A 25,152-nucleotide genomic window follows, 5' to 3' on the forward strand; every position below is an offset into this window, starting at 1 on the left:
CATCTGTGTTTGAAAGTTAGCTCAGCTATAGAAAGGAATGCTAATATTGCAAAGTCAAATTATAATAGGAAAGCATTTTGGCTGACCAGGGAACTTCCCTTACAGCAAAGCATTCATTTTTATCTCTGCAACTTCACCTTTTTCTCCCAGAAATTCTTCTTTTTAGAGCACTGTTGCTACATTTATAGAATCATAGAATTGCTTTGGATGGAAAAGACCCTTAAGATCATTGGGTCCAACCATTCTCTAACTCTGCCACATCTGGTGCTAAACCATGTGCCTCATCACCACACCTCTGCCTCTTTTAAACTCCTCCAAGGGTGGGGATTCAACCACGTCCCTGGAGAGCCTGTTCCAGTGTTTAAGAATCCTTTTAATGAAGAGCTTTATTCCAATATCCAGCCTAAACTTCCACTGGTGCAACTTGCAGCTGTTTCCTCTCATCCTGTTGCTTGTTACCAGGGAGAAGAGACTAACCCCCACCTTATTTCAGTCTCTTTTCAGGGAGTTGTAAAGAGTGAGAGTCTCCCCTTTCTTCAGACTAAACAGTCTTGGTGCTCTCAGCTGCTTGTCCCAAGACCTATTCTCCAGACTCTTCACCAGCTTCATTGGCCTTCTCTGGAGTTGCTCCACCACCTCAATGTCTTTCTTGTAGAGAGGGACCCATTTACCTGTATAATGTGAGTGATAGGGGTTGAAATTCAAGGTCAGACTTGATAGGGCTCTGAGAAACCTGATCTAGTTGGGGATGTCCCTGTTTACTGAGGGGGCGGTGGTGGTGGGGTGTTGAACTGGATGAGCTCTAGAGGTCCCTTCCAACCCAGTGTATTTTATGATTCTATGAAATCATTAATCCAGTGACTCCAACCCTTATTATCCATCTTTCATGAGACAAATATGTTATAAACTAGGCTTAAATAGTGTTATTGTATGAGGCTGTATAGTTCAGAGGAAGCTGTTGCACTTTGCATGAGGTAATGAGGTCTTTGGCCTGTTGGTTGAGAGTGCAACCCTATAGCCTGTTTGAAATGAGACAATGAGAACTGGTTCTAAGTTCTTCTCTAATGTATAGTTATTGATTCATCCCATGTTGAAAGATTTTTAACAGAGGGACTGAGGAAGTGCCACCCCAGAATATTTTAAAGCCTGGTAATAAGGGGAATCTGCCATGAGGTACTTGGTGTGGGTTTAAATCCATTCAGGAGCATCATGGTACATGATGTTCAGTGCCCAGCTGGAACCATACCTTTATGAACACTTTTCCCATTAATAGCAATCTCTTGGCAATTGAATCAGTACTGGCTCATATTTTGTGTTAACTGAGAAACTTATACAGCTATTAATGAATATAGAGCTCAGGAACTCAAATGGCCTGTCAGGGATTTAAAAAAAAAATAGTAATTCACAGGAGCACACAATAGTTGAGGTTCAAAGGTACCTATGTCAGAGATCACCTAATCCAAATTCCCTGCTCAAACAGGGCCACACAGGGCCACCTAGAGCTAGTTGCCCAGGATGGTGCCTAGATGGCTTTGTTATATCTCAAAGGACAGAGACTCTGCAGCTTCTCTGGGTAGTCTGTGCCTGTGCTCAGTCACTCTCACAGCAGTGTTGTCCTGATCAGCAAGCACCTCCTGTATTTCAGTTTGTTCCCATTGGCTCTGCTCTTGTCACTGGGTACCACAGAAAAGAGCCTGGCTCTGTTCCCTTTGCACCTTCCTTTCAGGTACTTAGAGAGATCGATGAGATTCCTCTGAGCTTTCTCTTCTCCAGCCTAAATGGTCCCCAGCTCCAATCCCATAATCACCTTCAAGGCCTTTCACTAGGCTCTCTCCAGTACATCTCCTGTTCTTTCAACCTCAGAACTGGGCACAAAACTCCAGATGTGGCATCACCAGTGCTGAGTAGAGGGCAAGAATTATCTCCCTTTTCTTGTTGGTAATACTTTGACTAATACATCCCAGGCTACTATTGTCCTTCTTGGCCACAAGGACACATTATTGACTCATGTGCAACTTGATTTCCACCCGGACCCCCAGGGCCAATTTCCTTCCCAGCTGAGTGAACCTCAGCATATAATGGTACATGAGATTTTCTCCAGGTGCAGGACTTTACATTTTTCCCTGATGCACTGATGATATTTCTCTGGCTTGTCATGGTCCCTCTGGATGGCATCACGCCCCTCTGACACATCAGATATTTCTCCCAGATAGGTGTCATCTGCAAGAATAAAGTATGAAAAATGCAAAATTGGGGTAACAAAGAAGATGTGATTGCTTATTCTAGGTGATCCTGCTCTAGCAGGGGAGTTAGACTAGGTGACCTTCAGGGGTCCCTTTCAACCACTACCACTCTAGTTTTCTGTAATGTGGGGAATCAAACGTTGCTATTCTAAGCTTGAACATTGGTAGGACAGTATGGTGTAAGCTGTGATATGGAGTGAACTATGGAACACCACTGAGATGGAGAGATCAGTATTAGAGTCACAAAGCAGACATGGTGCCAAACTTCAGAGCTAGGATTATAGAGAATGAAGAACAGAAAGTCAAGTGGACTCTGACTCCAGTGTAGGCATTAGAGCATTGTGGCAGAAGGAAGGTAAGCTTGGTTCTGTGTCAAAATGGCAACAATAAAAGGAAGATATTCTAATAATTATAACAATAATGGCAGAATTAGGAGCACTCAGGGTTTTCATTGCCTGAGGCACTGGATGCTTACCCATGACTAACTACCTACCATAATCCCTACCATATGTTGACTCTTCTCTCTTCTACCAAGGGAAACAGCTTTGACTTTTGATCTCTTCTTCTGGCTCCTCTAAGAGTCACAGAGATGGTTTAAATAAGTAGCGTTCACTCAATAACCTTTTCTGTAACCTTTGTACCCCTTACACAATATACACTGAGATTGTATGGAATCTGCTAATAAGGAATTATCGTTATTGGATTCTTTAAAAATCTACATTAAGATTGCAATCAGAATAGATACACAACAGTTTATTCAGAACATGGAACAGAAAGACATTTAGACAGTGTTTCTCTGGATATGTATCAGGGATTTTTCATAGCAAACTACTGTATATCACAGGGTGATTTGGAACAAGAGTTTTACAAATGGATATTGTATTTTTAACTGTGCCTGTGGGTGAAGGACCAGTGTAGAGTTCTGCCGTGGGAAGGAATAACCCCCTGCACCAGTACAGGTGAGGGGTTAAACTGCTGGGAAGCAGGTCTGTGTAGAAGGACTTGGGGGTGCCGGCAGACAGGTTGAACTAGAGGCAGCAATGTACTGTTTTGGCCAGGAAACCAAATGGTCTCCTGGGGTACATGAAAAAGTGTGGCCAGCAGGTTGTGTTAGGTTCTCCTCCCACGCTATTCTGCCCTGGTTCAGGCCACATCAGAAATATTGTATCCAGTTCTGGGCTCCCCCATTCAAGAGAGACAGGGAACTACTGGAGAGAGTTCAACAGAGGCTACAAAGGTAATGAAGGGACTGGAGCATCTCTGTGAGAAGGAGAGACTGAGAGACCTGGGGCTGTTTAGCTGGGAGAAGAGCAGTCTGAGAGGGGTTCTTCTCAATGCTGATCAACAGCTAAAGTGTGGAGGGCAGGAGGATGGGGCTGGGATGTTTTCAGTGGTGGCCAGTGGCATGACAAGGAGCAATGGGCACAAACTGGAATCAGGAAGTTTCATTGAAACAGGAGGGAACAATTTTTTGCTGTGAGGATGCTGGAGCCCTGGAGCGGGCTGCCCAGAGAGATTGTGGAGAGATTCCAAACCCACCTGGCCATTGTGATCCTGAGCAACCTGCTGTGGATGACCCTGCTTTAGCAGGGGGCTTGAACTTGATGCTCTCCAGAGGTCCCTTCCAGCCCCCACCATTCTGTGATTCTGTGTGTCAATCCCAAGAAGAAATGAAAGCAGAATCTAACCCATCCTAAAGCCATACCTTTTGAGTTTTGGAATCTGGAGAGTCCTGATCAGGAATTTTCTCTAGCCAAGTTGATTGATACCTAAAACACAAGTGAGCTCCACAGCTAGGAGGCCTTGCTGACTTCAGCTCTCAGGGGCAGAATGTTAACCAGGACTTGCAGAACATTTGTACTCAATTCTGGTGACAACAACTCAGTTTCTGTTTTGGACCACAGTATCTGCAATAGTGCTTCTGTGGAATTGCCATCAGCAGGTAGATCCAATTAGTGGTAGCAATGGGAGCCCAGAAAGGTCTCCCAGCATGGGAGGCTGAGAAGCATCCAGCTGCTGTGAAAGCAAGCATCCACCACATCCATTCATCCCTTGCTTTTGCATATACAGCTTTAGATAGTCTGGCTACTTGGTGCCATGGTTTAGTTGATTAGATGGAGTTGGATGATGGGTTGGACACGATCTTGAAGGTCTCTTCCAACCTGGTCTGGTCCGGTCCATTCCATTCCATTCCATTCCATTCCATTCCATTCCATTCCATTCCATTCCATTCCATTCCATTCCATTCCATTCCATTCCATTCCATTCCATTCCATTCCATTCCATTCCAATCTTCTCATCCTTACAGGTAATAAAGTGTTAGCTTAGTTGTGGAGTCTCCTTCTCTGCAGGCTTTCAATACTTGTCTGACGAGTTCCTGTGCAACCTGATCTAGGTGACCCTGATTTATCAGAGGGTTTGGACTCAAATGATTTCCAGAGGTCCCTTCCAAGCCCTACCATTCTGTGATTCTGTGATTTTGAAGGGCAGGGCACTCATTTTAAACAGAGCAGGGACTCATTGAAGATGGGTCAGGCTGAATCAGAATGATGTAGAGTAAGTAGGATATTGTCCTATTGTCCATGATTTTTATTGTATAAGTTAGAAATTGTATTAGAAATGAAGAAAGGAATTGCAGTGTGATGAATAATCTCATAGCAAAGGCAGGAGAATGCTCCCCTGGAGAGCTGGATTCTAACTCTGCCTCTGGAACCAGATTTGTACATGATGCTTGCCAAGTTTCATCAGCCATTTCTTCACAGAGCAGTCATTAGTGTCGTTGTAATTTTCCCAGTACCTAACTTGAAACCCAGAGGTCCAGTTTGTGGAAATACCAAACCTTCAGAGCTGCACCTGGAATAAGTGATCACTGAATACATCTTGTGCCATCCTCCAAAACAAAAATAAAAATAAATAAATGGCTGTAGGCATCTCAGATGGAGCACTAAAAATGTCTGTGTGCTTGTAACCTTAACATTGCTCAGCCTTAACATCCAATCTGTAGAATGGAGATGATGATGCCAGATAGTCACCTCACAGAGGTATTGCAAAGATAGGTAGATTTATGAAGCAATCATCTACTGTAGTAATGAGCACGATAGAAAATCCAATGAGAAAATGCAGTCTTCATGGAAAGAGATGAGATACACATTAAATATAAAATGAGGTCTCACATATTGAAGCATGAGGGTAAATTAGGAGAGTGAGCAGTGTTTTACTCAATGAGTACTGCCTGCCTTCTGAGTACTGAGTAATGCTGGAGCTCTCTGGAAGAAATAATAATCAGTGACCAGTCAAGGACTGCTACAGGGGACAAATTAAAGCTTTCAGCAGCCTGAAATATTTCACTTTCCTAAATGTTGATTTGATTTTTTTTTTTTTGTTTTAATCAAGTGTATGAGTAATTTTGTGTAAGGACCTAACCAGAAGTGTTAATTATGGACTCAGTTGCAGTGTCATTTTCCCCAGGGTTTGGCTTGCACCATAGCCTTGAAATACCTTAAGTCTGGAGATATTTTCTATTCATGCTTTCTAAAAGTTCACTGATCAACTTTCATAGAATCATAAAATCATTAAGGTTGAAAATGACCTTCAAAATGACTAAGTGCAACCATCAACCCAACACCACCATGATGTCCCAAAGTGCCATATCCAGAGGGTTTTTAACCCCTACAGGGACAGCAACTCCAACACCTCCCTGCGCAGCCTGTTCCACTGCCTGACCACTCTTTTCAGGAAAAAATTTTTTTCCTAATATCCATCCTAAACCTTCCCTGTCATTTGATACTAACAAGAAATGACTAACACCTACCTCAGAGCAACACCTGCCTCAGACCAGCCTCTTTTCAGGGAGTTGTAGAGAGTGAGATGGTCTCCCCCCAGCCTCCTCTTTTCCAGACTAAACAACCCCAGTTCCCTTGGCTGCTCCTCACCAGACCTGTTCTCCGGATCCTTCACCAGCTTTGCTGCCCCTCTCTGGACATGCTCCAACACCTCAATGCCTTTCTTGTAGTGAGGGGCCCAACACTGAACTTGAGACTCCAGGTGTGATCTCATCAGCGCTGAGTCCAGGGCAAAAATCACTCCCCTGGTCCCACTGGTCACAATATTCCTGATTCAGGCCAGGATGCTGTTGGCCTTCTTGGCCACCTGGCTTGACCACCTTGGCACTTTGCTGGCTCATGTTCAGCTGGCTGTTGATCAACATTCCCAGGTCTTTCTCTACTGGACAGCTTTCCAGCCACTCTGCCCCAAGGCTAGTGTATTCATGGGGGTTTTATGAACTAATTGCAGGACCCAGCACTTGGACCGAAATTTGCACTGTGTCTGTCTGAACAAAACAGGAAAGAGATTACTGTGACTTCCAGAGCTATTTAGCACATGCCTAATGTGTTAATTATTCAGGCCTGGAGGGTAGATAGGCTGAATGGTGGGTACTGGGAGGAAACAGCAGATGCACAATTCAAGTTTATGTGTATTTGCACACATCACCTAAACCAGAGCCTCAGAGAAGTCCATGTTGTTGCTGCAAAAGTGTTCTACACTTTGAGGGTGCTGGAGCCCTGGAGCAGGCTGCCCAAAGAGGTTGTGGAGTCTCCTCCTCTCAAGAGATTCCAGACCCACCTGGACATTGTGATCCTGGGCAATCTGCTCTGTGTGATCCTACTTTAGTAGAGGGGTTGGACTAGATGATCTGCAGATGTCCCTTCCAACTTCTGCCACTGTCTGATTCAGTGAAATACCAAAACGTATTTTTAGTTATGCTTACGGACTAAACTAGATTTGTGGGCAAAGGAAGAGAAGTTTAGCTGACAACTTGCATTACCTCCTGTGACTGTTGTACCCTCACAAATCCAGATATTTTGTAGGTTATCAGGGTTACCTTTTGGAGTTCCTCTGTACTTGATATTGCCACCTACTGTTAAGATAATTCCAGTCAATCAAAATTCAACACTATAACAGTATGTAATGGTACAGAACAAAAATCTGCAGGAAGAGGAACAGTGAAGACTGAAAGCCAAACATTGAAATGTTAGGAAATGTTAGATTTAATACAAAAAGATATACCTTTTAAATTATTTTTTTAAATGACTTATAGGTTTGAGCTGAAGTATTCAGCAACAGAAAAGCAGCCAGAAGCCAGGAAGTTAATTCCTACTCGTTACAGTTCGACCATTTAAACCTCTCCAGTAAGGAAAAGGGTAAAGGGACTGGGTATTAAATAGCCCTTTTCTGCATTTGTCACGACTTGTGACTGGTGTGCAATTGTGAAGTAGAGTTTACATGATAAAAAATTTGGAGTCTCTTCCCTTAGTGGATTCTGTCCCTGTTTTGTTTTGTTTTGTTTTATAACTGGCTCTATAGATTCTTTTATAGAAATTATCTATTTCTTGTGTTAGTCCATTGTGCTTTCCTCTTTTCTGCTTCTCCCACAAGAGAAGTCTGAATATGTTTTTGTTACTGATAACAACAAATGAAGGGTTTGGGAGATGGAAATTATATAGTGGAGAGATGAACTCCATCCAGCACTTGGTCGTGCTACAGATAATGATATAGGGAAGAGATGAACTCCATCCAGCACTTGGTCATGCCACAGGTGTGCTAAGTAGCACCTTTGAAATACTCCTGTACTTGTATCTCTGTTCCACCACAGGACTCTAGCCATGGAGCAGGGCTCCATTAGACAAGGTTATCTGCAGACACAAAAGGACTGTTTATTTCCTCACCATTTATACCATCAGAAATATGACATAAGACTAGTATGAGTGATTTAAAAGTTCATTTGAAGGTAGATGAAGAGCATAGCATCTCTTGTACAAAAGATGTTCAGGAAACTGGTTTTATGTAGACTTAGAAGGACAGTACCTGCTGGCCTGGAGTTAGCCCCTGTGTTGGTATTTCTCTTGGTCCAGAGAGGGTAAGAGACTCAGTTCTTTCAAATATTCCCATGTCATGAAATTAGAGGCACAAACAAGGCCAAAATATCAACAGTGAGGCTATTTATTAACAGAATAAAGTGGGTGGATCAGAAGGAGAGAGAGAGAGAGAGAGAAGAGGGAAAGAGAAGAGGAAAGGAATTATATTGCCACTCCTCAAGATGGTTTGGGTCTGTGGAGGAAGGGTTCTGTCTTGTTGGCTGTGCTGTCCTCCACTGGAGGAGGGGAGGGAGAGATCCCAAAGTCCAAGTCCTTCTCTGAGCAGCCTCTTCAGCTCCATGAATTGCAGCAGGCGGAACTTAGGACACAGAGAGAGGGTTCCTTCTGGTTTGCTTCTTCCAGGAGACATGGTGATGTGTCTGTCCTTTTCTCTCCTGGTATTTTCTTCTCTTTTCTTCAGAGCTACATTGAGCAGGTCCTTTCCTTCTTCTGAGCCAGTATTGCTCCAGTCTTTTATACAGTTTTTTAGGTATGTGTCCAGGTGGTGAAACCATTGTCTTTTTCACCATCTTCCCTTTCCATGGTAGCTGATGAGTAGAGATGAGCTTGTCTATGCACATTCCAGAAAGTTGTTATCCAGTGGCATTTGCCCAGTACACATCAGCTATTGTCTGGGCAAAGAGCAAAGGTGATTTTATCTTTGTTGATTCACATCAAGAGAGACAAGATTTAGTCTCTTCAGTATGCAAGTGATCCTCAGGACAATCACTTCCTTGTTCCTGCTGGCCACACTACTGTTGATCCAGGCCAGGATGCTGTTGGCCTTCTTGGCCACCTGAGCACACTGCTGGCTCATGTTCAGCTGGCTGTCAGCCATCACCCCCAGACCCTTTTCTGCCAGGCAACTTTCCAACCCAGCTGAAAGCAACGTTCTTGATATTGCTGGAAACATTTAATCATTTCTGGAGTACTCAAATTTGTGAGTGGCTTATGAATGAGTAGGTGAAAATGCAGATATATGATTAGCTTTTTTCTTACCATGCAGATGATGTAAAATAGAATTCCCAGCATAGCTTCATTCTTTATGTTCTAAAATTTCATGATTAGTGTGGCTGACAAATCAGATGACCAGGAACAAAAAAATCTCTGCTGTGTCTTGCCTTGAAACACACAGAATTTTTAGTCTGAGTGAAAAGCTTATGGTCTTAACTTCAAAGTGAATGACCTTACTATCCTAGCTTGTCAGGTAAGGGCAGAGTACTCAGAGCACTGTGCACTGCAGAACTCTCAGATGCTAATTATGTTCTCCTCCTCCTTTTATTTGTGTGCAAACTTCAAAAGTAATTATTTTGCCTTCAGTACTGTGCTACAGAGATGAAACCACCCCAGTGCTGACCAGCTCAATATATTTCACTCCCTACCTGACACTGCTTAGCTCTTGAAAAGAGTGCTTTGATTTTCTTCTGAAATTGTAGGGCTACTCTCATGTTTTCGCTCCTTTTTTTCCTTTTTCTTTTTTTTTTTTTTTTTTGGTTCTGAATCGGTGCAGTCCAATGTGGAAGGCATCTAAAATCTGTGACAACCTCTACGTTGCAGAGCAGATGAAGACTGCAGTGCAGGTGTGGCTGTTACTAATATTAGCAGTCATAATTTAGGTGAAACAATCACAAGGGAGCCTGTCAGGCTGAAGGTATTAAGCCTCCAGTGTAAACAAAAGATGTATCTGGTTTCATTGCTTGTTGTGTAGTGTACTGGAATAGATTTATGTGTGTAAGGGCAAAGAGGAAGCAATCATATAGGAGGTGAGGAGGGAAGAGGAAGGAACATGGAAAAGAGAGCCAAGAAGCCCTTGAGAGAAAATTTTCATATCAGGTCCCATTCTAGATGGAGAGATTTTCTTTAGAGCCATTGATCAAAATATCCTATCAGTTCACCACTCGGGTAGATGCAAAACCTCAACATTTAGAGGAAGATTTGTTCTTTGTCCTTTTCTCATTGTGCTAAGAAAATTCTTAGCACTTCAAAAGAAAAGGGGAAGAATGAAAAAAAAAAGAGAAAGGGAAATAATAATTAAAAAAAAAAGAAAAAGAAAAAATACCAAAAGACAAAGAGAAAAAGGAAATTAAACAGGATGGAAAAAAAAGGAAAAAAAAAAAAAGGAAAAGGAAAAAATAAAGGAAAGTGGTATTTTTTTTAAAAAGAGAGAGAAAAAGGGAAAGAAAAAGGATAATAATAAAGAGTAAAAGGAAAAGGCAAAAGACCCTTGCAATATTGCTGTTTGTCTGGAAACTACTGTATCCATAGGGCCTTGTTTCATTTTAAAGAAGAAAGTTGCTCGTGCTCTCTGTAATAAACAATCAGAGCAATCCAATAGCCCTTCATCAAGCCTGCAAATTGAGCCCTAAAGGTTCTAACACTTCTAACTTTTTTTCCCTCCTTTTTTGAGTTAGTCTCATAAAAAAAGATTAAATTCTGTGAACTGTTTTAATGTCATGGATGGGGTGTGGCTTTATTTGAGTTTCCATTCGTGTCTCCCTCCTTCTTTAGGAACTTTTTTGTTTGTTGCATGATCAATGAATGCCCCAAGCTTTCCATACTACTGCTTACCTGTAATTAGTCACAGTGAGACATTTGGTCCCAGCCACAACCCAACCCCATTCTCCAGCTGTTTGTCTTCCCTCTGTTCACCTACAGAGTACTCTTGTGATGGAAATTAATAAACTCAGGAAAAGGGATCCAACAAAGCTTGTAAGAGATGTGTGAGTATGCAATGCAGACTCTGTAAGTTAGGGTCAAGGTAATTTGTTGCCTGGAAAAGAGCAGCCTGAGGGCATCTCCTCAGTGCAGATCAATAGCTAAAGGGTGGAGGGCAAGAGGATAGGGCTGGGATGTTTTCAGTGGTGCCCAGTGACAGGACAAGGAGCAATGGGCACAAGCTGGAACCTGCAAAGTGTCACTGAAAGAGGAGGGAAAACTTCTTTTCTGTGAGGGTGCCAGAGCTCTCGAGCAGGTTGTCCAGAGAGATTGTGGAGTCTCTTTCTGTGGAAGGATTCCAAACCCTCCTAGGAAACCTGCTGTGGGTGACTCTGCTTTAGCAGCAGGGTTGGACTTGATGATCTCCAGAGGTCCCTTCCAACCCCCAAACAACATTCTGTGTTTCTGTGATGCAGAATATATCTAAGGGATAAACAGGAAACACTGTCATCTTTTTAAAAAAACAACCACACAAAGTGGTTTGAAATAAACATTGACTTGCTTAACTCTGAGGTGAAAACTGAGGAGGTCATTGAGGAAACTAAGCTGTAGAGTTGGATAGTGAATGGACTTGATGATATTAAAGGTCTTTTCCAGACAAAATGATTCTGTGATTCTAATGAGCAGATTGTGTGCAATATCATAGAAATACAGCATTCAATGAATGAGAACTGATTCTACACAGAGAAAATGGGATGTTGTGGTTGTCAAAAGTTGAGGTCAGTCAGAAATAGCTTACTGAAAATTAGGCTCAAATACCTACATTTTCTTAAAAATCAGTACAGATGTGCTTGGGGCCTTCATGAAAGGAAATTAATAACTTCCTTTGGATTTCACTTTTAATAGAATATGATATTACTTCCTTTCCCATCTTTTCTGTCTTTATTGATTACTTACATAGTTTACTATTGAGGAGGATGCTGCTATACTCATTTTCTTTATGATGTCTAACAAGTAGTTGTTATTTTTCTGTGTTTTCCAAAATGTTACCTGTGATACAGAAGTAGGATAAGGATTTTTTACACGAAGAAGAATCCAACATAAATGAATACAACATTTTTCATATAAGGCAGATTTATGCTTTTTAACAATCTCTGTTTTGCAGACACCTAGGAGTAAGGCTAGAAGGGTCCCAATGCAGGCAACAAAGCTGCTAAAGGGTCTGGAGAACAGGTCTTGTGAGGAGTGTCTGAGGGAATGGGTATTTAGTCTGGAGAAAAGGAGGCTGAGGAGAGACCTTCTCACTCTCTACAACTCCCTGAAAGGATGTTGGAGTGAGGTAGGGGTTGGTCTCTTCTCCCAAATATCAGTTGACAGAATGAATGGAAATGGCCTGAAATTTTGCCAGAAGAGGTTTAGGATATTAGGAAATTTTTCTTTCCTGAAAGAGTGGTCAGGAGCTGGAAGAGGCTGCCCAGGGAGGTGGTGGAGTCACTGTCCCTGTAGATGTTCAAGAAACGTGTGGACACGGCACTGGAAGACATAGTGTAATGGCCATGGTGGTCTTAGGTTGATGGCTAGACTGGATGATCTTAGAGGTCTTTTCCAACCCAAACAATTCTATGATTCTATGACCATGTTGTGCAACTGTTAACTCGGCACTGCCTTCCCTGATGCAACTCTGGGCTATTTCCTCTCGTCTTATCACTTGTTACCTGGGAAATTAAACCAATCCCTAACTCCTTTCAACCCCCTTTCAAGGAGTTGTAGAGAGCAGGAAGGTCTCCCCGCAGCCTCCTCTTCTGCAGGCTAAACAAGCACAGTGCCCTCAGCCACTCCTCACAAGACTTGGGCTCCAGACCCTTCACCAGCTTTGTTGCTCTTCTTTGGACATACTTGGCATATTTATGAAAGAGATTTCGTGAGGTTCCCAGCTCAAGCACTGTGTTCCAAGATGTGAACAACCTAGATGTTTTCCCCAGTATATTTAGTGTCATAGCTAGACAAGCAACTGAAGAGGTGAACTAAATCCCAGCGCCATTATGTTCCCCATGGTACCTTTATGTAAAGCATAGATTTGTTTCAGTATGGTGTATGCATAGTTGTGATATAAGGATGAACAGTAAGTGCCAGTGAAAGTGTAAGAGCACTGGTGGGTGTTTATGCATTTGGGGTTTACTGACATTTTTGAGGTGCAGTTAAGTCTCATACCTCATGAGGTGTTCTGGACCCAATTCAACGCTAAGTTACGTGTTTCAGTACATTATTGAACCCAACAGGCATATAGAGGCTGAAGTCAACATTAACTGTGGCTATCTGTTATTTTGTCCTGCCATACTCAGTTATTTTTATTTAGCTCTTTCAGTCATATGAAATAAAACTGTCAAAGTTGTCAAGAACTCCAAGAAATTAAGCCTCTGAACTGCTGCTCTGAGGTTTTTAATATTTCTTCCAATACAGATCCTTGTGCCTTAAAAATCCTGCCAGGAGCACATTTGGTCTGATGGTGTGATAGGACTTTGATCCAAAGGCTTGTGCATAGTTGGTTGGATAGAAAACTGCAAGCTACTGACGTGATACAAATTCAGCATCAGGCATCTTGAATTGTTCAACTCATTCCCACATGCCTAGTCATACTGGAAAATGCTTAGACACTGTCTTTGGAAGACTCATGGTGTTTTAATCAAGTTGTTAGTAACTTCTTTTTTTCTTTCTTTTTGTGGACATTTTATCAGCTTTTTTTTTTTTTTTTTTTTAATTGTATCTTGTGTATCTTCTGAAATATTCATTTTCCAGTCACTATTAAAACATATCATCCTCATGAGGATATTTCAAATGATCCAAATTAACCTGCATTTAATTAAGAGGGTTGGTGGTATGGGATTATAAGGTTTGAGAGGTGTCCACAGGAGCAAATTTATTTTCTAATGTAATTTTAGAGGTTTTTTTCACCTTGAAGTTCAGAGGAGGAATAGAGTGTGTGAAGTGAGAAACAAGATCTAAGTCTGATTGCCAAGAAAAAAAGTGTGAATTAAACATGTGTTTTCTTGGCTAAATTAAACTGCTTTCTTCTTCAAAGAAGGTTTGAAGTTCCTGAAAGTAGCTTAACTAAGTAACTTGTGCTAAACACAAATTGCAGGCTGGTTTTGTTTTGGTTTTGTACAGTTCATGTCACTGAAGGTATTTTAAAATTGCTCATCATTCTGGTGGCATTATTTGTGAATGTGATGTTTGTGTGTTAAGTTAATCTACTCTAGTCAATCTTTTATCACCTCTGAACAAACATAACTTATGTCTGATGCACCATCAGCCTCACATCTGTGGAATCGTTTGTCTTTAGTAAGAGATGTCAAAGGATGGACTTGTTTATGTTAGCAATTTGGATGCTGGGATTAGATTTTCAGGAGATGAGTGCTCTCAAAACCAAAACCCAAAATCCAGACTGCTTCCTTGTTCTGTTTTGTTGTTGTTGTGGATTTGTTTTGCGTTTTCCACTCAATCAAACCTCTTGCAAACCCTTGTTTGCCCACAACTGACAGTTTTACCATCATGTAGGGCTGAGCTTACCAAACCAAACCACCAGATGTGTTGTAAAGAAGTGGATGTTGCTAAATATTTGTGGCTATGGAAGATGCTGAACTGCCTTAAGGTCAATCTTCAAACTTCTGCTGTTAGGACTATGATAACAGATTTTGTAGGATCTCAGTCCATGGAAAAAAACCCTTCATCTATGACTTTCATCTTTAAGACCCTGTACAGTAATGAGACATTTTCCATAATACTCCTAATCAAGGGTGAGTCATTAGCTGCAGCTTCACCTGTGAGAGTATCTGAGGTGACAAGATATGGGAAAGGGAGAAGAGATCTGTATGAATCTCTTAAAAGAGCAAATTGCAGTGGAAATAAATATTTGCCCAGGCAGGTTGTGGATGCCTCCCTTCTGGAAGTGTCTGAAGCCAGGTTGGTCAAGGCCTTGAGCGGTTGCATCTAGTACAAGGCATCCCCTCCCATGGCTGGAGGGATTGGAACTAGATGGTCTTTAAGGTCCCTTCCAGCCCAAACCATTCTATGATTCTGTGATTCCATAATTTTCAGCCTGTGGTATCTTGTTGGTAATTCACAGTTCCCAAGCGTGGCAGAGCCCTGAGAATGGGGTGAATCTAAAAGTAGGGCTTTTGTGCTGCATGTCATGTACATTAAAAAAAAACAAACCACAACAACTACATGTTTATCAAAAGCTTTCCAAAGTTAGCTAGTTCTGCTTTAATCCTAGCTTTTGTTTGCCTTGGTTTTAATCCTGTTAATTAGAGTTTGCCTATTTCTAAATAACTTGCTTCCAGATTATTAAGGCTGCTGCCAAAATGGGATTGTTTGTTAAACTGTCGCTAATATTAACTCTTCTTAGCAGTTCTAATAAATATACATATACAAATTCTAGCCACATATTTTTAGTAGGGTGAAAATACTAGTGCTTGGCATGTCTGTACCCTTCACAATGTTGTTTACAGACATTAATTCACAGATAGTAGTTGGGCTGAACTGCTTTATGCCTTACGCAAACAGATGCTGGAGGTTGGAGGGAGATGGGTGTTGCTCTCTTCTCCCTAGTAATAAGTGATAGGATGAGCAAACAGCTGCAAGCTGCAAGTTTAGGCTGAATATTAGAAGAAACTTCCTGACTGAAGGGGTTGCCAAACACTGGAACAGTCTTCCTGGGTAGGTGGTTAAATCCCCGTCCCTGGAGGTGTTGAAAAGAGGCAGAGATGTGGTACTGAGGGACATGGGTTAGTACCAGACTTGACAGAGTTCAAGATTGGCTGGACTCAATGATCTTGAAGGTCTTTTCCAACCACAGTGATCATATGGTTCTACGAAATTTAGGGGTTAAAAAAGAGGTGCTTGCAAAGTAAAAGATGACTGTTGTGTGAAATAGGTCATTGCATACTTGGGAGTTTATATTCTTTCAACCACTGCTATTAATTAAATTGTATGTGTTCAACGCTGTGGTTTCATTCCAGTAGTGCTTTATTTGTATTCTCAAAGCAATTCCAGTTCCTCAGCTCATGTAAGCATGTCTCATAAAAATAATTCTTTTCCTACTAGTAGAACATTCTTTATGCGTTTTTCTGCATAGGACTGGACTGATATTTAAGGGTTGTCTAACAAAACTGGGGAAAATAAATTACTCCAGCAACAGAAGTCTGGTGGTATGAAATCATTATATAAACAAATTAATAGCAATACAGAATCTTATCATTTGCTTTGACTATGTCATTTGCTGATAGATGCATAATGCATTTCTTTTTTCCATACCACAGAGTGCTTATAAGGAGTAAGTAGAAGATCATAATCAAAACAATGATACATCTTACACTAATATCTGCTGCTTTCATTCAAAGGCACCCTGAAGCACTCTGCAGACCATTATATATAGGAAAAGAAATTAGGAATAGAAAATTACGCTGAGATTTCATCAATATCTCCTGGTAATAATTACAGGATTTGATCAGATTCATTCATCTCCCATTTGACTATTAATAGGAATATGACACACTCTGAATTCAATCTTTATTCTCTTAAGGGGATTTTCTTTGGTGGGGAAGAACTTCAGAGACTTTCTCCACCCTCTTAATATGCAAAGTCTTTAAATACTGGCAGAAGCATCATCACTTGCAGGAACTGAGTGTTCCAGCTGTGATTATTTCTAAGTATGTAGTACAAAGTCAAGCATTATAATCAGTCTTTGGTTTATAATTTCTTTGACTTTGTCAGTGCTGTTTAGTATGTCCATAGGAGCTACAAGTACCTTAGAAAAGCATAACAGAGCCACTCAGTGTATTTCTCTTTTTGGTTCACACATGGGTCAAAAGCTGTCATTATTTCTCTTTATTAAGAACAAATGAACAGTGCAGGTTTTGCTGGAGAGAAAACAACACACTTCTCTCTTAGTCCAGCAATCTCAGGCCTCAGTAGTTTCTGTGCATGGGAGAATGTATTCCTGAAATAATGATACAAGTAAGCAACCAGAAAGACTTGGTGGTGCTGGTTGACAGACAGCTGATCGTGAGCCAAGAAGGCCAAGAGCATCCTGGCCTGGAACTGGAATAGCGTGCCAGCAGGACCAGGGAAGTGATTCTTTCCCTATAGTGAGGCTACCAACACCTTGAGTACCAGGCTAAGTTTGGGGACCATCATACCAAGAAAGACACCAAGGTGCTGGAGCATGTCCAGAGAAAGGCCATGAAACTGCTGAAGGGTCTGGAGAACAGGTTTGGTGAGAAGTGGCTGAGGGGTCTGGGATTGTTTTCTGAAGAAGAGAAGGCTGAGGGGCAAACTTACTGCCTATAACTCCCCAAGAGGAAGCTGAAGCCATGTGGTTGTCGTTCTCTGCTCCCTGGTAAGTGATAGGACTTGAGGAAATGGCTTCAGGTTTCACCAGTGGAGGTTTAGGTTGGATATTGGAAGAAAATTCTTGACTGAAAGGGTTGTTAGAGACTGGAACAGGCTCTCCAGGGGGGTGGTTGATTCACTATCCCTGGAGGTGTTTTGAAGAAGCAGAGATGTGGTGCTGAGGGACACAGTTTAGTACCAGCCTTGATGGAGTTAGAGAATGGTTGGACTTGATGATCTTAAAGGTCTTTTCCAATCAAAATCATTCTGTGATTCTATAATTATCAGAAAACAGAACTGTTGCTGAAAAGAACTCGTAACATTTGGCTTTATTATCATGGCAACATCCTTAAATTGTTACTGCTCCCTTTTGTTTCCTTCAAAGGAAGTTCAAGCTATTGTTGACTGGAAAAGGGCTACCCTTTGGCATCCTTATTTGGAGCTGATATATTGGTTCTTTTTGTGAGAGGGGAAGGAATGAAGAGATATGGCAATAGTTTTCTTTTTACCACTCTTTGAAAAATTCTTTATTTTATATACTCACATCCACCTTTAAAGCATTCTTTGAAAGAGTAACAATCAGCAGAGAAAGGCAGTCTCAGAGGAAAACCACAGAAAAAGCCAAGTGATGACCTACATTTACCCTCTATTAGAAGGGAGTGGGTCTCATGGATGCTTTTGTAAAAGGGCATTGCAATCTGTGGATGAGAATTGAGGTGTTACAAAATAGCTCAATCCACAGAAGCAGCCTGTGAGGGTTACTTCTCTCCCTGGTCCTTCCTTTCCAGTAGTCCCCTGCAACAGCCTCACCAACATATCATCAGGTATAGCTACATACTACCAGAGGAAAGCAGCTCTGTTGAAAAAGACCTGGAAGTCCTGGTGGATAACAGGATGACTGTGAGCTTGCAACGTGCCCTTATGGCCAGGAAGGTCAATGGAATCCTGGGGTGCATCATGAAGGGCGTGACCAGCAGGTCAAGAAAGGTTTTCCTCCCCCTCTGCTCTGCCCTGGTGAGGCCTCATCTGGAATACTGGGTCAAATTCCAACCTCCCAGTTCAAGGACAGGGAACTACTGGAGAAAGTACAGCAATGGGCAACATAGATAGTGAGGGGACTAGAACATCTCTCCTATGAAGAAAGGCTGTTTAGCCTGGAGAGAATTCTGAGGTGGGATCTTATCAAGATCAGAAGGCTCAGGGGTGACCTAATTGTGGCCTTCCAGTATCTGAAGGGGGCCTGCAAGAAGGCTGGGGAGGGACTTCTCAGGATATCAGGTAGTGATAGGACTAGGGGGAATGGAATGAAGCTGGAAGTGGGGAGATTCAGGCTGGATGTGAGGAGGCAGTTCTTCACCATGAGAGTGGTGAAGCCCTGGAATGGGTTGTCCAGGGAGGTGGTTGAGGCCCCGTCCCTGGAGGTGTTTAAGCCCAGGCTGGGTGAGGCTCTGGCCAGCCTGATCTAGTGTGGGGTGTCCCTGCCCATGGCAGGGGGTTGGAACTAGATAATCCTTGTGGTCCCTTCCAACCCTGACTGATTATATGATCAACTCTTGTAGTGCTTATCAATACTTAAAGGGTAGGGGGCCTTTTTTTTTTTTTTTTCTCAGTGGTGCCCAGTGACAGGGCAAGAGGTAACAGGCACAAACCTTACAAGGTCCCTTGTTACCTGAGAGTAGAGACCAACCCCCACCTCACTCCAACTTCCTTTCAGGGAGTTGCAAAGTGAGAAGGTCTGCCTTCAGGCTCCTTTTTTTCCGGACTAAATAACCCCAGTTGCCTCACAAAACCTGTTCTCCAGAAACCAGTTTGGTAAAACAGAACTAAGATGACAAGCCTTTTCAGATAATTGGGGCTTAATATATCTTTTTTAATATAACACTAAGAATGGTAACTATACAAGTTCTATTTCCTTAGTATGCAGAGGCCTCATTATTAGAATAATAACTGGTAGCAACTAGAGCAAAAAGGAGACTCTTCTAGGAAGCATTAGGATATTTTTAACCCTCCCAGAAGACATCACCAAGGAGATCAACAGCAACTTGTTAACCCACTAGTATGGAGCTGGTCAGTCTGGAAAGCAGGAAAACCCAGACAAACCCAGCTGAGTCCAGGACTGGCCACAAAGTCAACTGCTACTCTTGAATGCATTCCTTGGTGGCAGCAGCTGCTACCCATCTGGTTTCCAGTACTGCTCAAACTGGTGTTGTTTCAGACAGGTTTGTAGGGACACTGTACTGGTGCAACTGGTGCGCACCTATTCTATTGGTGCTTAGTTCGTTGAACAGTAATGGTCAAGGAAACAATTGAACAGTGATGATCAAGGAAGTAGTTTTAATATATTTCGCAATTACTTTCTTTTTCTCTCTGTGTAATTCAGGAGAAAAGACACTGGGATGTTAACATACAAAGAGCACCTACCAGTGAGTCAAGTCGTGGTTGGAGACGTTGACCGGCCTGGATCGGAAGCCAAGATCTCTGTGGGTCCTGTGCGCTGTCAAGGAGATCGTAAGTTAGCTGGTTTTCTTACACTTACACACGTGTGGAAAGCAACCTGAAGTGGAATTTGGTATCTTTGTAGACACCTCATACAAACTTGGAGAAGTGTCTGTTTCCTCAGAGGCTTTTATTCTGTGAAAGCATGGTGTGATTTGAGCTGGTGTATAGTGGCTCATCTTCACATTGCAAATATCAATATTTGTCTGTATTTTATGGTGAATGTGGCAACTTTGATTATTCCACTGTGTTTCTGTTGATATAAGCAGCAATCCAGATTGCATAAGAATGTCTCTCAACATCTGTGCTGCTGCTGAGTTCTCTTATCATTACCACTGCTGTGCATGCCACTGCAAACTGTTTGTAGAATACAAATAGTAGCATGGGGACAAAACTTAGTGCCATAGACTCTGCTTACAGGTGTGTGGTGTTTGACAAAATGGTTATCAAGCATTAACCTCCAACAGGATTAAGGGGGCAGCTTTTGGTAGTAGTCCAATTTGCAGGCTGAGTGCTAATAGCAGACTGGAGCATCTGTGTGAGGACAAGAGGCTGAGAGTCTTTGGATTGTTGAGCCTGGAGAAGAGAATTCTGGGAGAGGATCTTCTCAATGCTGATCAGTAGCTAAAGGGCAGGGGGCAGAAGGACTCTTTTCAGTGGTGCCCAGTGATAGGACAAGGGGCAATGGACACAAACTCGAACCCTGGAGGTTCCACCTGAACATGAGGAAAAATTCCTTTGCTGTGAGGGTGCTGGAGCTCTGGAGCAGGCTGCCCAGGGAGATTTTGAAGTCTCCTTCTCTGGAAACTTTCAAAATCCACCTCAGCATGATCTTGGGCAAATTGCTGTAGGTGACCTTTTTATAGCAGGAGGGTTAGACTATTTCCAACCCCTCCCAACCCAAAATTCTGGGGTTCTGAGGTGTACATTATTCAGTTTGATCAGTAGGTGAGAGAGTGTATAAATACAATGGATAATGCTCCCAACAGAAAATAAGCTGGGATGCAGTAAGGAGGATTGTATTCTTCTTTTTATCTCTTTTATATCTGAGAAGGTGAAATTCACCACCAAAGACATAATCCCAACTAGGGATTCCCTCCCATGGATGCCATATTGGGTATAAAAGTGAGGAATTGCCAGGGTCAGGCCTCTTCTTCAGTGGCTGGTAGGCTGACCAGTCCTGAGAATGATGCTGTCCTTTGTGCCTTTGATCCTGATCTGTGTGTTCCTGAATCCAGCTCCTGAATCTGGTTCCTGTCTCCTGGTGAGTGAAGCCTGGAACTTTTACCATAGCATCAGTAGTGATGGTCACATAATTGTTGAAGGACTAGGTTTGGTACTGCTTCAGTTCTTACTTTATTGTTATTATTTCCATCTCAGATGGTTTAGTTTCTTTCCCAATCTATCAGTCTCTCTCCCTTATTCCCTTGGAGTTCCCTCTGGGAAGCTGAGATGGCATTTCATAGTATCATAGTATCAGTCAGTATCATTTTATTAATACTTACCAATATCTAAGGAGTAGGTGTCAGAAAGATGGGGACAGACTCTTCTTAGAGGTTCCCGGTGACAGGACAAGAGGTAATGTAATTTGAATGTAGGAAGATCCATCTAAATGTGAGAAGAAACTTCTTTGCTTTGAGGGTGGCAGAGCACTGGAACAGGCTGCCCAGAAAGGTGGTGGAATCTCCATCTCTGGAGAGACACCTGGCCATGTTCCTGTGTGATCTGCTTTAGGTGAGCTCTGGCCAGGAAGTTGGACTCAATGATCTTCAGAGGCCCCGTCCAACCACTACTATTCTGTGATCCTGTTGATTCATAGAAAGCCTCTGTCATTCGTGTAGTGGCCAGCCTAGCCTCAAAATGCCAGGCTCAATGATACAACTGAATGTGTTTGGCCTCCTTTTCTGTTTGGTGTATTTCTGGGCTGCACAAGTAATCCTTCCAACTTTTGTTAACGAATCTGATGCCTGAGGAGCAGAAAGAAATATCATGGGATATTGCAAACTTTCACATCACCTATTTGATGCTTGTGATATATGTTGTGTGACTAATCAGAGGTCAGTTTGTGTTTCTTTATCAGCTATGTTGGACAAATGTGTTTGTGATAGGGTCTTACAGCTGATGACTAAGAAAAAATGGATAGCATCTTTCTTCAGTTTTGGGGCCCTCACTACAAAAAATTAGACATCAAGGTGCTGGAGAGAGTCCAGAGAAGGGCAATGAAGATGGTGAAGGGCCTGGAGAACAGGTTTCAAGGGGTATGACTGAGGGAACTGGGGTTGTTTAGTCTGGAGAAAAGGAGGCTGAGGGGAAACCTTCTGTGAGCTTTCTCCCCAGAAGGAGATTGGAGAAAGGTGGATGTTGGGTTCTTCTCCTGAGTAACAAGTGATAGGGTGAGAGGAAGCAGTCTCCAATTGCACCAAGGGGCATTAGAAGAAACTTCTTGATTGAAAGTGTTCTCAATACTGGAACAGCCTCTGCAGAGGGAGGTGGTTGAATCCCCATCCATGGAGGTATTTCAAAGAGGCAGAGATGTGGTGCTCAGAGACATGATTTAGCACCAGTCTTGGTAGTTATATAATGGTTGGACTTAATCTTAAAGGTCTTTACCACCCAAAATGATTCCATGATTCCATGTAGTTATTCTTGTATTGTTTTGAAGGTGGTAAATAAAATTCAATTAGAGGTATGAAGACTGGCAGAGGAACACAGACTTTTTTAGTTGGTGTGGAAGGAAGGTCAAAAAGATAAGAGGGACCAAACAGTAAAATAGAAATGTACCTGTTTGGAAAGATTTCTCATTGTGGTTGCAGAACCTGGCAATACTGTGACAACTGTGACCAGAGCTTCTGGTCTTTGAAGTCCATAAGGACAGACAGCTGAAAGCTTGCTGCTTGAGGGCAAGGAGGATTAGAGAGGAAAGATGCTCTGTCTACCAGCAATTTTGTTCTCCCTTACCCATCAAATTCTTAACATATCAATTAACCAATTGGGGTCACAGCAATTAACCATTCCTACCCTATTGACTGACCAAAATAAATCTGAAAATCATTCATCCCAACGTCATTTGTTTGATATGAAGTAAGGAATGTAGTACACAGAGCAGAACTGTAATTGTTCTCCTATGATAAAAAAAAATCATTACGTTCTTCTTTCTGAAATATAGATTTTATTTTGGTCCCACAAATGACAATTGCAATTTTCTGTTCCCCTGATTTATGACCTGATTAAGGCTTCTCTGGGTGAGCTTGGATGGTGACTATTGTTGGAGTAAAATCAGAAAACTTGTCCATGCATGATTATTTGTCTTTGTATGCCAGAAGTATTTTTCATGTTTAACTGCACCTCACAAAACACTATTTGCATCCTGAAAAGTAGTCAGCAAAAAGGAACTTTATTACCCCTCTAAAAATCTCCTTAAGCTGCTGTGTTCTGCCAGAATGACTAAGACTCCTCTGATCATAGTGGCAAAAACCCATAAACCTTCCCTGAGGCCTGTCTTGTACTTTGGATAAAACATCCAGGATGTCTCTTTTCCATTTGCTATTTTAGTGTGGAGGAAAGCTTCTAAATGTGTTGTGATTTTTTTACATAGTGACCTATCAGGAGCACAAGATTAGCCAATTTTGTGGAGCAGGTGTATAGCCAGAATATGGATTCAGTGGGGATTTTGTCATTGTGTTCTATCCAAAGATCAAGCAAAGATCTTGAGCAAATGTCAAGTCTTCCCAGACTTAAAGCAAACCTATCATTCCTTGACACTGTCATGTGAATCATAGACTCATTTTGGTTGGCAAAGCCCTGTAAGGTCATCAAGTCCAACCACCAATGGTCATTAAAGCATGTCTTGAAGTGCTGTGTCTAAACGGTTTTGAATGCTTCCAGGGATGATGACTCCACCACCTCCCTGGGCAACCTGTTCCAATGTTTGACCACTCTTTCAGTCAAGACATTTTTTCCTATTATCCAACCTAAACTTCCCCTGGTGCAGCGTGAGGCCATTTTCTCTCCGCCTATCATTAGTTCCTTGGGAGAAGAGACCAATATCCACTTCAGTACAGCTTCCTTTCAGGGTGTTGTAGAGGTAAATGAGGTCTTCCCTCAGCCTCTTCTACACCAGACTGAACAACCCCAGTTCCTTCATCTGTTCCTCACCAGACCTGTTCTCCAGACCCTTCACCAGCTTTGTTGCCCTTCTCTATAACTGCTTCAGCATCTCAGTGTCTTTCTTCTAGTGAGTGCTATACAGAATGTGAGAGATACAAGTTATTTCATCAATAATCATAGTGAGGCAAAGTTACTTTTGTAACTTTTGGCACTTTTTTGTGACTTTCTTATCATTCCCCTTAGGAAAGTATGGATGTTCTTAAAGCTCCTGTATTTGTAACCTGCTAAGAATATCCTTTTCCCAAGGACTTCCAAGGATTTGGATTCAAGTCTGCTCTTCACAAGCCCAGAGGGGAACACACTCACTTGTGCTCTAGATTTGCCTTTATCCTTGAGTCTGTTTTCCTCTAGTCCCATTTCTGCTGTAGCACAGACAGAATTTAAGGGGGAGATGTTTTTACACAGCTGAGATTTATGGGTTTTCCATCTCCTCCAGTGTACTGTTTTTACCCTCCCAGTAAGACTTCGATTTCTGAGCTGTGAATCATTTTTTTTTGCGTGTGTTTTACTTCTATTATCTTTAATCTTCAAAATGTGGAGGAGGAAGCAGTTGCATTGACTGTGCTTCTATCTAAGCTAGGTTTTTGTGAAGACCACTATCAGCACTGTTAATGTAGGATCTGCAGTGACAGATAAAAATGTCTCCTTCACAATGACTGAAATTCAGGAGCAGGTCAAAACTTGATTATTACATCAGTGCATTGCTTTTGTTTCTGCACATGTCCCTGTGACTGTACCTGTGTGTTCTCAGGGGAAATATACCTTCTGTTCTTTTATTGAAGGACTTTGACCTTGGCTCATCAAGGAGTTTCAGGACTTGATGCTTTGTTTATTTTCCTTCTAAATACTATTTTTTTATTTACTCTTGTACTTTCTTCTAGAAATTTCCAGTCACAGAATCCCAGCATGGTAGGAGTTGGAAAGCACCTCTGAAGATCAGCTAGTCTAATGGTTCTGCTAAAGCAGGGTCACCCACAGCTGGTTGCACAGGACTGCACTGTCCAGGTGGGGTTGGAGTATCTCCAGAGAAAGAGATTCCACAAACTCTGTGGGCAGCCGGCTCCAGCACACACACAGGAAAGTTTTCCTTTAAGTTCAAGTGGAACTTCCTCTGTTATGGTTTGTGCCCACTGCCCTTTGTCCTGTCACTGGCCAGCACTAGAAAGAATCTGGTCCTGTTCTCTTGCCCCCACTCAATGCTCTTGATCATCATTCAGAAAATCCCCTCTCAGCCTTCTCTTCTCCAGGCTAAACAGCCCCAAGGCTCTCAAGCTCTCCTCCTCACA

The 25,152-nt window shown here is 42.2% G+C and overlaps 1 protein-coding gene across 1 annotated transcript in view; it reads left to right on the top strand.

The window, feature by feature from the left end:
* The window catches only part of CNTNAP2 (contactin associated protein 2), a 1,034,004-nt gene that overhangs the window by 858,163 nt on the left and 150,689 nt on the right, over positions 1–25,152 (top strand). Inside the window, exon 15 of the mRNA XM_054160987.1 lies at positions 19,584–19,711. Within this exon, the coding sequence (XP_054016962.1) occupies positions 19,584–19,711 (128 nt within the window). The remainder of the gene's footprint in view (positions 1–19,583; positions 19,712–25,152) is intronic.

Source organism: Dryobates pubescens, chromosome 4 (assembly GCF_014839835.1).
Source record: "Dryobates pubescens isolate bDryPub1 chromosome 4, bDryPub1.pri, whole genome shotgun sequence".
NCBI lineage: Eukaryota > Metazoa > Chordata > Aves > Piciformes > Picidae > Dryobates > Dryobates pubescens.